The 14,141-nt window shown below is 42.3% G+C and overlaps 1 protein-coding gene across 1 annotated transcript in view; it reads right to left on the reverse strand.

The window, feature by feature from the left end:
* The window catches only part of ADAM12 (ADAM metallopeptidase domain 12), a 332,164-nt gene that overhangs the window by 76,846 nt on the left and 241,177 nt on the right, over positions 1-14,141 (reverse strand). The window contains exon 12 of the mRNA XM_021712307.1: positions 10,268-10,416. Coding sequence (XP_021567982.1) covers positions 10,268-10,416 — 149 coding nt within the window. The remainder of the gene's footprint in view (positions 1-10,267; positions 10,417-14,141) is intronic.

The following is a 14,141-nucleotide window of genomic DNA, read 5'->3' on the forward strand; positions in this document are numbered from 1 at the left end:
CCATTCATCCATCCGTCCATCCATCCATTCACTTACCCACCCACCCGACTATGCATCCTTTGTCAGGAAGTATCAATCGAGCCCTACTATGTGCTAGACACTGTTCTAGGTGCCGGAGATTCAGCAACGAACAAAACACAAATTCCTTGTGGAGCTTAAAGTGAATGCTTCTGGATATTGTGGGGTGCAGAAAAGCCCAGAAGTTACCCTTGACCTCACACTGTGGCCAGAGAGACTGGGAAGAGGAAGACGCCATCGGGCTATGTGTGTGAGGGAAGAGGGAACTGAGGATGGGCAGAATTTCAGCCGAAATGTTTTCACATATGTTCTACCACAAATACAATGCTGGGTTCACGAGCCAATGACAGGAAATAATTCTCTTTGTTGGAACGTAAGTTGGAGGAAGGTTGCAGAACTAAATGGCTTGAAAATGGGTCTGCCTCCTGTCTCCAAGAGGTTACTCAGGAACACGGCTCTGAGATGAGAAGGCATGTCCTCACACGAAGCCCAGACGTGGCCAAGGCCACTTCCGCGCAGCAAACAGACCAGGAGGCCACTCGGCTTTATGACCTGGGGCTTCCACTCAGGACATGGTGAAATGCAGGCAGCTCATTTAACATTCTGAGCTTCAGTCTTCTTATCTGTAAAATGCGAATAATCAAGCCCACCTCACTAAATTTACTGATGGAACAGGACACCAAGGATGCAATCCTCTAGGGTCAGTGTTCACTTGTCTATGCTCATTTCTCCTGAGCTGGATATTCAGGGGGCAATGGCCATGTAGAACTGGCCTCCCTAGCTTGACCTCTGTTTTGTGTCCAACTTAAAAAAGGAGGACAGTTCTACCATGCCCGTGAACAGTGGCTTTTAGTATTCTAGCTCTGCATTCATTGCAGACAAATTCCTTTATTTTCCAGTGAGCAACATCTAATTACATGGAGAGAAAACAGAAGCAGGCTCCATAGTGATGTGCCTTTCTTGAACCAGTTTCCAGAATCCCTCCTGCCAGATCATTTTTCCCATATGATGATGTGGGGTGCAGCTGGCTGCGTAACTCTGGCTGGATAATTAAATTGATTCTGACTAGTCATGTTTTCATCTTCCTACAGTTCCTCATTCTATAGCAACTCCTTTTCTCTCTCACTCTTTGGATAAAGATTTTCATTACCCCCTAACACTTTGAGGAAGGGAATGAAGATTTTCTTAGCCTTTTCATTGAGGAAAAAAAATCATCTTCCAATGAAGAGCCGAGATGGGAAAATAATTTCCTCCAATTCCATCTTGGTAAAAATCCCTTTGTGACAAATGCACTTCATGATCTACCCCTTAAAGACGAGGGGAATTTTAATGGTATGTATTGTGCACTAATCTTCAGGAAAATATATCCTACAAAGAGAGGAACCTTCTAGCTGCATCACGTTTCTATCCATTCCTACCACATCCAAAGCACTGAGGACATTTTCACTGAAAATTGCAGATCATTTTGCTTTCTTGAAACGTATTTCCAGAAAGGCCTCCTCAGAAAGCAATCCAGTTTTACAAAAGTGAGCTAGAAATTTTCAGCGTGAGGCCACCCAATCTCTCCATAATTCTTCCGAAATCCGTTCAGACTAGACTTTATCATAGGATGTCTTTTATTTTTGGAGAAGCGTTTCTTTTTCTCCGCATTCTTGCCAGCATCTGTTGTTGTTCATTTTATTGTTATTATTATTTTTTTAATTATTACTTTTGTATTATAAAGATGTGGGGTACAATTCAGGGTTAGGTCTACAAACATTGATTATGCAGGCACTCTTGTTGATGAGGTATGCCCCTCCCTCCCCTAAGTCTCAGGCTACAAAATAAACATGCAAAAGACAAAAAAGGATGTCTTCTGTGCCCACGGCTCCTTCCATCTTTTGCTTCCTGTTCACAACGGGTCACTGGTCACTTTTTAAAAGATGAAAGATGGTATCACGGTTATGTTTAAAATGTCCTCCTTGTCTTTCGGAGGCACACACTGAAATACTTATAGAACACGCTGTGACATCCAGGATTGTGTAAACATATTAGATAAGGGGTCCTGTGGTGAGACCCATGACACCCAAGGGCTCCCCTATGAGAGTCTCACACAGTCTGTAATCCCCAGCTCCCATGCCTGTCTTTCCCAATACAATGTGAGTTCCCTGAAGTCAGTGATCCTTGCTTAAGTTTCTATGTCCCCACCCTGTCCTCCAGGATCTGGCTCAAGGTAGGCACATAGTTAACACCGACTGAATAAATGAGTGCTTTTGCTGTGGTTGGTGGCTGGCTGCTCTTTGATTAACCCTATTTCCTGCAGTGGGCTTGTCCTGAGTCAGGACTGCTGTTGTTAGAGACGTTTGACTTAGGGTGGCCCAGGGGCTCATCCAGGTGTGTTCTGCGTCCAGACAGCTGTGTAGCGAGTAGGCGTGCCATGAGTGTTTCCTGAATGGAACTAAATGGGATGGAATGAGCCAATGACACAAACTTTTGGGAAAGTAGAATGGCCATGCCTTCTCCTTGAACTTGGTAATTTGATTTAGGTGTAGAGTCCTGAAGGTCCGACCTCAGCTTCTTGTGAATTATTTACACCCTTGGAGAACTTATTTTCTCATTCTGCATTATCCTTGGTGCTCAACACCCTAAGCTTCTCCACTCCCGGGTGGCAGTGGGGGACACATTCTTTACAAGGAGCATTTGCCAACATGGACCAAACAAAAGCCAAACAGGCCCTAAACTCCTAATTTCAGCACCAGTGTGAAAACAATGGCCACACTTCTTTTCAGATACATAGAAAGAAAATGTGAAAATGTTCCTCTGGCAGAGTGCTTAAGGAATGCTTTCCCTAGGGAAGGGAAAGCAAAATCTTAAACAAAAAGGAATCTTTTCTATCAAGTGCACAAAGCTGGGGAGGTGTGGGTGAGCTGGGGTGCTGATGAAGAATTCTTTCTTTTCAGTTTCCAAACATCTATTAATTACACTGAAATAAACTGGGAATTTATAAACTATCTTTTTTTTTTTTTTTTCTGATGTAGAAAGCCTTTCTTTCTTGTACGGACAAAGCCCCTTAGTTTGGTAAGCTGCAGAAGCTCAGATGTTACATGATCCCCTTAAAAATGAGAACTCTTTTTTTTTTTTTTGATGATGTATCATCATGAATAATGTTCTATTTTGTAGAAAGTTTAGAGTTACTGATAAATGAAATTACAGGTTCCCGGTAACAGGCGCCAAGAATATGCAAACAATGAGTGTTATTGACAAATCGCAATTGTAATTGGAATCTTATAGAATGTTTTGTATGTTATGTAGTTTGATGTTAATCAATAGCAAACTCCAATGTTTATGCTTATCGATACAGACTATAAAATCCGAGGAGCTGAGCTGGCCTTGGTATCTATACTGGCTTGTCTCTCTGAATTTGGAGTCAGAAATAAACTTTTTTTCTTCCCAGTTCCCTGCCTCTTAACTCTTATTGGTGGTGCGAGAGAGTAGCCATGTGTCCCATGGACCATTTCAGTTGTTCAGTCTCCAAGAACACCGAGGGAGGCTAGAGTCATATTGAAGTGAGCTGGAACCAGGCAGGTCTGGCTTCTTTCCCAGTCTTTACCTTTAGTGCAAAGTAGAGTTGATTCTGCTCTGGTCTCCGCTTTCCTCCAGATGGGGAACTGTTCAATTCAGGGGTCAGATCATGTAAGACCTTGAAGCCCATTTTATTGAGGTCAAATTTTATTCTATTGTTGTCAAAAATTGTTTGTTTATTTATTTAACTTTTTATTTTATTTTTTTTATTCACACATTTTGCCAGTCTTCATTGTGCCTTTTTTTCATAGTCAAAATTACACACTAGACCTGTGCTGTCGAATTGGTAGCTGCTAGACATATGAGGCTATTTAAACTCATATTCAGTTAGTCGCAAATAAGTAAAATAAAAAATTCAATTCCTTGTACACAGCAGCCACATTTCAAGTGCTCCATAGCTGCCTTGGCTAGTGGTTACCTTATGGATAGTGCAGGAAAGAATGCTTCCATCACCCCAGGAAGTCCTGTTGGACAACATAGTACTAGATGTGATCTTATTCCTGTGTTTTTTTGTTGTTGTTGTTTTTATCAATATTTTTTATTGTGGTTTTGTGGGGTACAGTTAAGGGTTAGGTGTACAACTGTTTATTTATTTTTTTTTTTTCATTAATCAGTAGTTTTTATTATGGTTTTGTGGGGTACAGTTAAGGGTAGGTGTACAATGACGTTTCATTCAGGCACCCTGTAGATAAGAAGTGTTTTCCCATCCCCCGACAGATATTTGCTACTGTTAATCCCATCCCCCTCCCCCCCGTAGGTTCCCAGTACCATCCGTCATTTTCTCATAGTATTGCATTGGATGTTCAAGGTCCATTATATGAGTGAGAACATGTGATATTCGGATTTTTGTTTTTGTGAGAGGTCACTCAGTATTATAGACTCTAGTTCCATCCAGGTTGCAGCGAAATTCATGATTTTGTTCTTTTTTATGGCTGCGTAGTATTCCATCGTGTATATGTACCACATTTTTTTAATCCAGTCCTCTTTTGATGGGCAGCATGGTTGTTTCCAGGTTCTTGCTATTGTGAACAATGCTGCGATAAACATACGTGTGCAGGTATCTTTTTTATAGAGTGATTTGTGTTCTTCAGGGTATATTCCCAGTAGGGGGATTGCAGGATCATATGGAAGGTCAGTTTTTAGAGCTTTTAGGAATCGCCACACTGCTTTCCACAGAGGTTGCACTAGTTTACACTCCCACCAACAGTGTAGAAGTGTTCCCTTTTCACCACACCCTCTCCAGCAGCTGTTATTTTTTGAGTTGTTGATAATTGCCATTCTGACTGGAATTAGGTGGTATCTCAGTGTGGTTTTGATTTGCATCTCCCTGATGATTAGTGAGGTTGAGCATTTCTTCATGTGTTTGTTGGCTGCTCGATGTCTTCTTTTGTGAAGTGTCTGTTCATGTCTTTTGCCCATTTTATAATGGGGTTGTTTGTTTTCTTCTTTTCAGTACGCTTCAGTTCCTTGTAGATCCAGGATGTTAAGCCTTTGTCAGACCTAGAGTTGGCAAAGACTTTTTCCCAGTCTGTAGGCTGTCTCCCTGCTCTCTTGATGGTTTCTTTGGCTTTGCAGAAGCTTGTCAGTTTAATAAGGTCCCATTTGTCTATCTTCTCTCTTAAGTCCTGTGGGTTTCGGGTTTTGTACAGGAATTGGATGCCAGTTCCGATTTCCATGAGAGTATTTCCTTCATTTTCTAAGGTTCTTATGGTTTGAGGTTTTACATTTAGGTCTCTGATCCATGTGGCGTTAACCTTTGTGCATGGGGATAGATAGGGGTCCTGTTTCAATCTTCTGCATATGGTCAGCCAATTTTCCCAGCACCATTTACTGAATAGGTTTTCCTCTCCCCATTGGTAGGTGGTGGGGGCTTTGTCGAAGATGAGTTGGTTGAGAAATTGAGGTTTTGCTTCTGGAATCTCAATTCTGTTCCATTGATCTATATGCCTACAACTGTTTATTTTTTAATAGGACATTAATTCTCATGGGTAAAATAAATTTATAAAAAGGCATCTGTGAAAAGTGCACCTCTAACTTTCAGGCATCATCTCAATTCCTGTTCCAGATAACTACTATCATTAGTTGTTTTCTGAAAGTTTCAGTGCTTCTTTTGGCACAAAAAAGCAAACAGATGCTGTATTCTAATTTTTCTCCTTTTTTTGTATACAAAAGGGATATAGTATACACAGTGTTCTGTACCTTGCCTTTTTTGTTAATATATCTTGGCGTGTACTCTTTCTTTTGTAGAGCTGCATTGTGTGGATATACCAGTTGGTTCCCTAGTGATGGACATTGGTGTTTGTTTCGAGTCTTGCCATTGCAAACAGTACTGCAAAGAAGTACCTTGCACAAAAATGAGAACTCTTAAAAGAGAAATCAGATCGGGTTCCTGCCTTGCCTGAAAGCTTTCACTGCTCTGGAGATAAAAACCCATGTTTCTACTCTGGCGGACTGGGCTTCGCTATCTCTGGTTCCTCTTCATTTCTACACAGTCCCATCAGCATCACGCCCCTCCAGGCCACCCCACCAGCCCTGGGCACCCAGCTGCCATGCCTCCTCACCGTGCCCTAGTGCCCACGGACCCCTCCGATCGAGCTCACTTCCTTCCTCACATTGCAGGCTCTCTACTCTTGACTTTCTTTGGGTCTTCGCCAAAACCCCCGCGAACAGTTGGTTCCCACAGGCCACGTTTCCCCTTTCCAACCTCTTCCTTTGCTACCTTCCTGGCACTCCCTCCGACCTGCAATTTTAAACTTTGCTGCTTTTTGACTCTGTTTTCCCCACTAGAACATAAGTATCATGAGGACAAGAAACGCGCCCCTCCTGTTCACGGTTGTGTCCCCAACACCTCTCAGTGTGTAACACGTGGCAGGTGCTCAGTTAGGATGTTTTACAGCTTCAGTTGCATTCCCTGATGAGATGGCCCTATTGTTCCAACCCTTATTTAACAGAAAACTTTCTGCAAAAAATGGAGGAATCTGTCAGAGCAATTTTTTGAACGCTAATGTTGTCTTTTTTTTTCCTATACTAGGAAGTGACATTTACTATTACGCTAAATATTCTTTGCTACAAGTGTGTTCAAATCATTGATGTTTTTCTTACTCCCATGAATGCAGCATTCTTAGCCCTCAACCCTGTAAAACCAAGGGTTCCAAGAAGCTCATTAATAGAAAGACTCAACTGAGTTTAACTCCCACATGAATCCCCAGATATCGCTTTTGCCAAAGAGTCATTTCCAAGGCAGGTCTTAAATGCTAACTATTCAAAGACATAAAACACACACTCAGAGCCTTGCAGTAACACATGATATAACTCACAAGGAAACCTCCTCCGACCATCCCTGCAATGTGCAACTCAAGGCGTGACACCCAAGTTGAAATAGGACTCCTGTGATCTGCAGATCTTGGGTCCAATTTGTCGGTGATGGCAGTTGGTTAGTGTTTTCAGAGTCAGGATTCTAGAGTGTTCTAATAAAATATAAATAAGGTATACTAAGGGATATACTTTTCTCCTTTAAGCCATTTATAATACTTGGTTCTTTTTTGATTCTGAGGCTTTCAAATCATTAAAGCAGTTATTGATTCATCTCTGAGTCACCTTTGGGGCTAGGATTTAAATTAACTAACATTTGAAACATTTGTCATGCAAGGCTGAATCAGTAGCGAGAAGGAAGAAGTCAGAGGAAGGGTGGTGTTTGGATGTGGGCCAGTTTAAAATGAGCCATCACAGGAAACTGTGGATATGCTGCTGGGAGCCTGTCCATGGCTCTGGAAGTCCTATCCAGCCACCAGGAGTAGGAATTCTGAAAAGGGGCTTTAACTTTTTGGTATTTCCTCCAATCCTGTGAGCTAACTGATAATAATTGCACCTTACGTCTGCAAAGTGATTTACAATTTACACAGACACATGATCTCATTTAATCCACTCTCCCACTCTCACTCTCCCAGGGACTCTATGAGGTAAGAGAACCACCACTTTGAGATAATACCGGGACAGCCTGGAAAATTCCACAATGGGTGATGGATTACTGAGGGTTGACTGGGCCACTCGACCTCCCCCTCGCTATGGACTTTTGTGATTAATTCACCCGCTTGCTTAGGAAGTTGCTTTCCGTCTGAGAAGATTAAAAACACCACTCTCTGGATAAGAATGTGGGTTCATAAATGAGAACCAAATAGAAACGATTTACGCAAAAGCACAAGCTCAGCAAAAGAGAAAACTCAAAAATTGCTAATATGGTATAAATCAAATAAAGGCCATTAGCAAACCTCCGGTAAGAAAAAAAAAAAAAAAAAAAAAGATTTTGCTGGGCTCTTAACAATACCATTTCTACCTATGATGTTCGGGTATCTCCAGGGTAATTTGGCTTGTGTTCTTCAGCACTGTCATGAAGACTTTCTAGTTTGAGAGACTTTATGTAAGACTATGCAGAGTATCAGGAAATATGCCTGGCTATTGTGCCTTCAGAATGATATAATTTTTCGAGTTGGAGCGTCTTAGACCACGTATGCATTCCTCACAACAACAAGCACGGGGGCCGAACGTAGTTGCTTAATGTGTGAACAGGTAAGTGGGTAGATCGATGGAAAAAAGGAAGGAAAGAAGATAAAGACAAATACACTCATTTTACTGATGAGGAACATAAAGTAAGAAGGCTTACTAACCTACCAGTTTTACTAAAAAACAATTGAGGACAGAAACGGGACCACCTGTTCAGTGTTTCCCGGACGAGGGTTTCCTCTCTTCTATTTCTTTCTTTTATCAATATTCAAAAATCTTAACAAATACTGAGTCACAATATCATTTTCTTAGTTACGGGGAACCAATTCTGAAGGCAGGTAGGCTAATGTATTTGTGCCCATTTGATAACCAGGGAAATTAGGCACAGCGTACATTTTCCACGGCGATTTTATGAGTTTGTCAAGAGTGAGAAACCATGTAGATCACCCAGCTGCATGTCAACTTCCTGCCAACTTTACTCTTGGGTAGTCGCACACAGTGTGCTGCCCAGAGATGCTGGGTGCCATCTGGGCTCACGAAATGTTAAAAACAGAAAGTGCCTATGGGCCCCCGGCCCAACCTCACACCCTAAGAAAGAACCCCTTGCCCCAAATGTCCTGTAGTTATTTTTCCTCTGCTCAGACACCTTCAGTGACAAAGAGCACATCACTTTCTAGAGTGGCCCGTCTCCCTTTTGGAGAGCTCCACTTGCTTTCCATCTGTTAGTAGTTTTGCAATATTTCACTTCCTGTTGGTGTTGGTCTAAGATACTTTCACTTCCTGTTGGTGTTGGTCTAAGATATTTTCACTTTGGGCACAGGTCCTTGGTTTCTGTCACCACAGACTTAGAAAGCCACATCCTTGACGAAAGTCTTGGTGACTCCTTTGAATGATGCTGAAGACAGAACCATGAGCCAAAAGAGGCCCCAAAGGTTTTATGGTAATGCTGGTGATGGACATGAAGACTCAGACACTTGCTATGAGAAGATGCCTCATGATGGTTCACGTGAAGTGATAATTCCCGGATGCGAGCTGGGTGGTTCTGTTCAGTCTTTGTTTTTGGGACAACTCAGTGTCCTACAAACCCTTTGGCAGGAAGCCCGCAAGACTATTGCTTGAAAAAGTATAACCACATTCTTTAACAATCCTCCCTTTCCTGGGACTTTGAAACCTCTTTAGCAGGTGTCCCTCTCACTCCATGCCTGTCCCCTTGCCAGCAAATCTTCACAGAGGCCAGACTTTGGGTTGATCAAAGCACTTGCTTCTTGTCCCAGTGTCTCCTTTCAGCAAACCCAGAAAGCAGGCTTGGCCTGGAAAGTTCCATGAAGGTAAGTGTTCACAGGGCTTCAAGGGATAATAAAAAAGAAGATGGCATTGTATCCAGTACATGTTTCCCCCACTAATGAAAATCTTCTTGAATTAGCACAAAATTCTAGTTTGGAATAGGTTTTTCTAGTGGTATAAGAACACATCTGAATCTCTAATCGCTCTAAGTTGCATCTGTTTCTGCCTCATTTGAAAGCTCCAGTAATTAACTGTCTTTCTTTTTTTCTGGTTGAAACGTTCTCTTTTCTAGAGTTTCAGAAAGGCATTCAATAAGGCTGAACAGCATAATTTACCAAGGCAGAAAAAGCATTTCATTTAAACCTCTGAGATATGGTATGGTGATGTGGTGTCAGAGAGCCACATCAGATTTCAGGGAAACCAGAAATCCCCAAGCTACTAACAAACTTCAGACATGCCCAAGGGCCATCGCTGGGGAAAAGAAATAACTCCTACCCAGTACCCTTGAAGGAGAGGTGACCCATCTCAACTCTGCCCAACGGGTTGACAAGGTGCTCAGATGTCTGGCTCCTTGAACTGCCTGGGAGCGGAAGCTATAGGCTCAAATAAAAAAAAAAAAAAACACATGCAAGGATTGTTGAATAATGTGTGTTTCCTAAACATAGACAGCATCCAACCCTACCACTTCTCAGGGAAGAGGTCAGTCCTTGTGCCATGTGGCATTGCAATCTGGTTGCCTACGGCTCTCCAGGGTGGCACAGCCCACTCTTGTTATTTGGGAATAACATTTTTTTAGAAACTTCTGAGGGTTCTCTGACCAGAAAACCAGGGAAATTTTGACCCAACTGTTTCCCAATATACGCTTCAAGCTGCGCACAAAGTAGTTGGAAGCCTTAGTACTTGCCCGGTTGAAGGGTTCATGATGCAGCCACCTTTATCAGCCGCCGTCTTACAGCTGCAGCCTCTCTCCATTGTGTCGTGATTCATCCCAAAATTGTGGCCCAGCTCGTGTGCCAGGGTCACAGCGGCACCAAGAGGGCTGTCTGAATGGTCCTCAAAGAAAACACAAGAATACAGAGGTATAGTTCACATCTCCTTGCACTTAAATTTCTGTTGTCCCTCTCTGGAGACCTCTCGTTAACATTTGGCTTAGTTAAATTCCCTATAAGGAACTAATATAAAGCTCATTATTTGGTTTAAACTCTCTCTCTCTCTCTCTCTCTCTCTCTCTCTCTCTCTCTCTCTCTCACACACACACACACACACACACAAATAGCCAGGTGCAGTGGTTCATGCCTGCAATCCCAGCACTTTGGGAGGCCAAGGTAGGAGGATTGCTTGAGCTCAGGAGTTCAAGACTAGCCTAGGCCACACAGCGAGACCTCCTCTCGACAAGAAAATAAAAAAATTAGTCAGGTGTGGTTTCATATGCCTGTAGTCCCAGCTCCTTGGGAGGCTAAGGCAGAAAGATTGCCTGAATCTAGGAGGTTGAGGCTGCAGCCAGCTGCGATCATGCAACTGCACTCCAGACTGGGTGACAGAATGAGACCCTGACTCACAAAAAAACACCCCAAAACCAAAGCCCAAACCAAAAAACCCCAAAACAAAAACTTAAAGAAACGAATTTGACATATTTTATTAGGCCAGTTTGGGCTCTCTTTTGCTGAGCAATGTATGTATACCTCACATATGCATGTAGGATTCTTCATGCTTGCATGACATAATCAAGGCACAGATCACCCTCTTGTTTCTTAAAATTGCTCACAAAACACATTCCAGTGAATGAAGCAGAAGGTTGTTCTGTGTCATGGGAGGAGAAAGCTTTATGGATAATGAAAGTACTGTTTTATCCTTGATTGGGAAGGTGCTGATATAAATTTGACAGGAGCAAGCATGTTTTGCGACATTCTAAATAAGGCCCGAATGGTTGTAACTGAGCATGGTTGTTACTGCTCTGTCTGTTTTGTAGGGAAGGATACCTGGAAAGTTCATCATCAATTCACAATAAGCCTGACCACGTTGAATAATCTGTTTGAAGACCCATTAAATTAAGATACTAATCCCGTTATGTCTTACCGTTGCTAGCTCTTTGAGGTGTCAGTAAGACTGCAAATACATGGAGATGTTCTGATTCTCTGACTTTTGCTACTGGGGGTTCACCTAACCTTTTGCTGGGTTGTGGAAGGCGGCTTCTCCATCCAGCAAGCACTGTTGGCCACCCCTAATTTAGTGGAGTGTCTGATGGCTTAGCTCAAATAGATACTAGAAGTTGCCGGGCTCGGTGGCTCAGCCTGTAATCCCACACCTTGGGAGGCTGAGGTGAGTGGATTGCCTGAGCCTGCGGGTTCGAGACCCGCCTGGGCAACTTGGTGAGACCTCATCTCTACAATAAATAAAAAATCAGCAGGGCGTGGTAGCGCGTGCCTGTAGTTCCAGCTACTTGGAAGACTGAGGCTGAAGGATTGCCGAAGCCCAGCAGGTTGAGGATGCGGTGGCCGGGAGTGGCCACTGCACTCCAGTCTGGGTGCCAGAGTGAGACTCCAACTCAAAAAAAAAAAAAAAAAAAAGATACTAGAAGTTAATTACAAAATGTGGCCATTTAACTTTAACAAGTTAAAATTTGTTAGTGAATGTGATCTACAGAAATTGTGTCCAGGAATGGTTTCGCGAAAAAACCTGCACGTCATTGAGTAAGGAAGGAACCATGTTTGAATCTTGCTTTGTGCTTCCCTGGAAAGAGATAAAAAGTCTTCCAAGAGGCTTCCAGGAAATAGTGCTGCTATGGTTTGAACGTTTGTCCTCTTCAATACTCATGTTGAAACTTAATCCCTGTATGGCAGTATTGAGAGGTGAGGCCTTTACGACACTCAGGACTATATTAATCCATTCTTGGATTAATGGGTTAATGCATTAAGGAATAACATGGGAGCGGTTCTGGGGGATTTATAAGAAGAGGAAGGGAGATCTGAACCAGCGCACTCAGCCTTTCACCATGTGATGTCCATGCCACCTAGAACTCTGCAGAGAACCCCCACCAACAAGAAGGCTCTCACCAGATATGGCCTTCATGTTTGGATTTTTCAGCCTCCATAACTGTAAGAAATATGGCCAGGTTCGGTGGCTCAGTCATCCTGTCATCCCAGCACTTTTGAAGGCCGAGGCAAATGGATTGCCTAAGCCTGTGGGTTTGAGACCAGCCCGGGCAACTTGGCAAGACCTCATCTCTACAATAAATCAAAAATGAGCCAGGCATGGTAGTGTGTGCCTGTAGTTCCGTCTACTTGGAAGGCTGAGGGGGAAGGATCACCTGAGCCCAGCAGGTTGACGCTGGGGTGGCTGTGAGTGTGCCACTGCACTCCACCCTGGCGACAGAATGAGACTCCAACTCAAAAAAAAAAAACCCCAAAAACCTATAAGAAATAAATTCCTTTTCTTTATAGATTGCCCAGCTTTAGGCATTCTGTTATAAGCAACAGAAAACAGACTAAAACAAGTATGGTATTATATTTTAGAAAAAAAACCACATCCTTCCTGATACAATCAGTCTTTGTGAGACCTCTGGATAAAGGTGTGTTCATGTAAGGTCTTATAGGTTTGTTGATGGTGTTTACAACTAGCTCTCAGTCTAAGAAAATGATGGGATATCAAGGACCAAGTTATTCTTAGACTAGATGAAATTCCTAATTAAATTGTTTTGTTTAGATCTTACAGTTTCCTGTTGTAGAAAGCTTTACAAATATGTTTCAGGAAATCAGTTCACAAGAATAACACATTGGTGAAGTGAATGTAGTCAATCTAAGAATGTAGAGGGTTGAATTTAGCATGCTTTGGCACAAAATTCAAGGAATTCATCCTTAAAAATATTCTACTTCTGATACTTTTGTACCTCTGGATATCTTGGTTTTGTCTTCAGCTGCTAAATTGCTTTACATTCTTTCATGCATAAGTGAACATAAACAGAATGTCTATTATGAGACTCTGATAAACAGTTTACATTTGAATAAGAAAAAAATACCCATCTGCTTATTTATGGTATTATTGCCAAACCAAGACTGTTTTAGGCCCGTTGGATACAAAGGCATGGCTTTAAGGGACTAAAATTAATGGTTTGTTCTATTTTGAAAAATGGAGAAATGGTATTAGAAATCATAGTTTCAGTTTTGAGAGGATTCCTGCTTCTTTGCCATGTTACTTTCTCTTAGATTTGTCCTTCAGTGAGGCATAGTCACATGTAACACCCATGAACCTGACTTTAGAGACAGAGCAAGAAAAAGTTAGTCTAGAGGCCTTAAGTCTGGCCAAGGTGCTGGTCTTGCTGATCTCATAAATTTTCTAGAAATTAAAGGTTGTGTGCCATTTTCATCCTACTTGATATTTATCTTATATCTGGAATGCACAAGGAGTGTGTCTATGGACGATGCCAATTGCTAACAAATTTCCTGATAATTAACTTCGGTCTTGACTTGATTCCTATTGCATTGTACATAATTTGCTTAGATTTCTCACATTTATTTTTGTATATCTTTTTTAAAAAAATAGGCTTCCCTGTACGCTTTTAAAGAAGGAATCTTGATAAAATGCTTGTATGGAAACAGAGTCAGAGACCCGAGCTGAAGAAAGCTGCTTATTTCGGTCCGATGGGTTGTAGGAACGTCTCAGCACCTCACAGCAGCGGAACCTGCCACGCTTATGAAGAATTCACTTTCAGCTCTAAAAAAATATTTACGCCGCCGGGCTCGGTGGCTCAGCCTGTAATCCCGCGCCTTTGGGAGGCTGAG

Source organism: Carlito syrichta, unplaced genomic scaffold (genome assembly GCF_000164805.1).
Source record: "Carlito syrichta isolate Samal-C Ts95f unplaced genomic scaffold, Tarsius_syrichta-2.0.1 Scaffold303179, whole genome shotgun sequence".
In the NCBI taxonomy this organism is placed as follows: domain Eukaryota; kingdom Metazoa; phylum Chordata; class Mammalia; order Primates; family Tarsiidae; genus Carlito; species Carlito syrichta.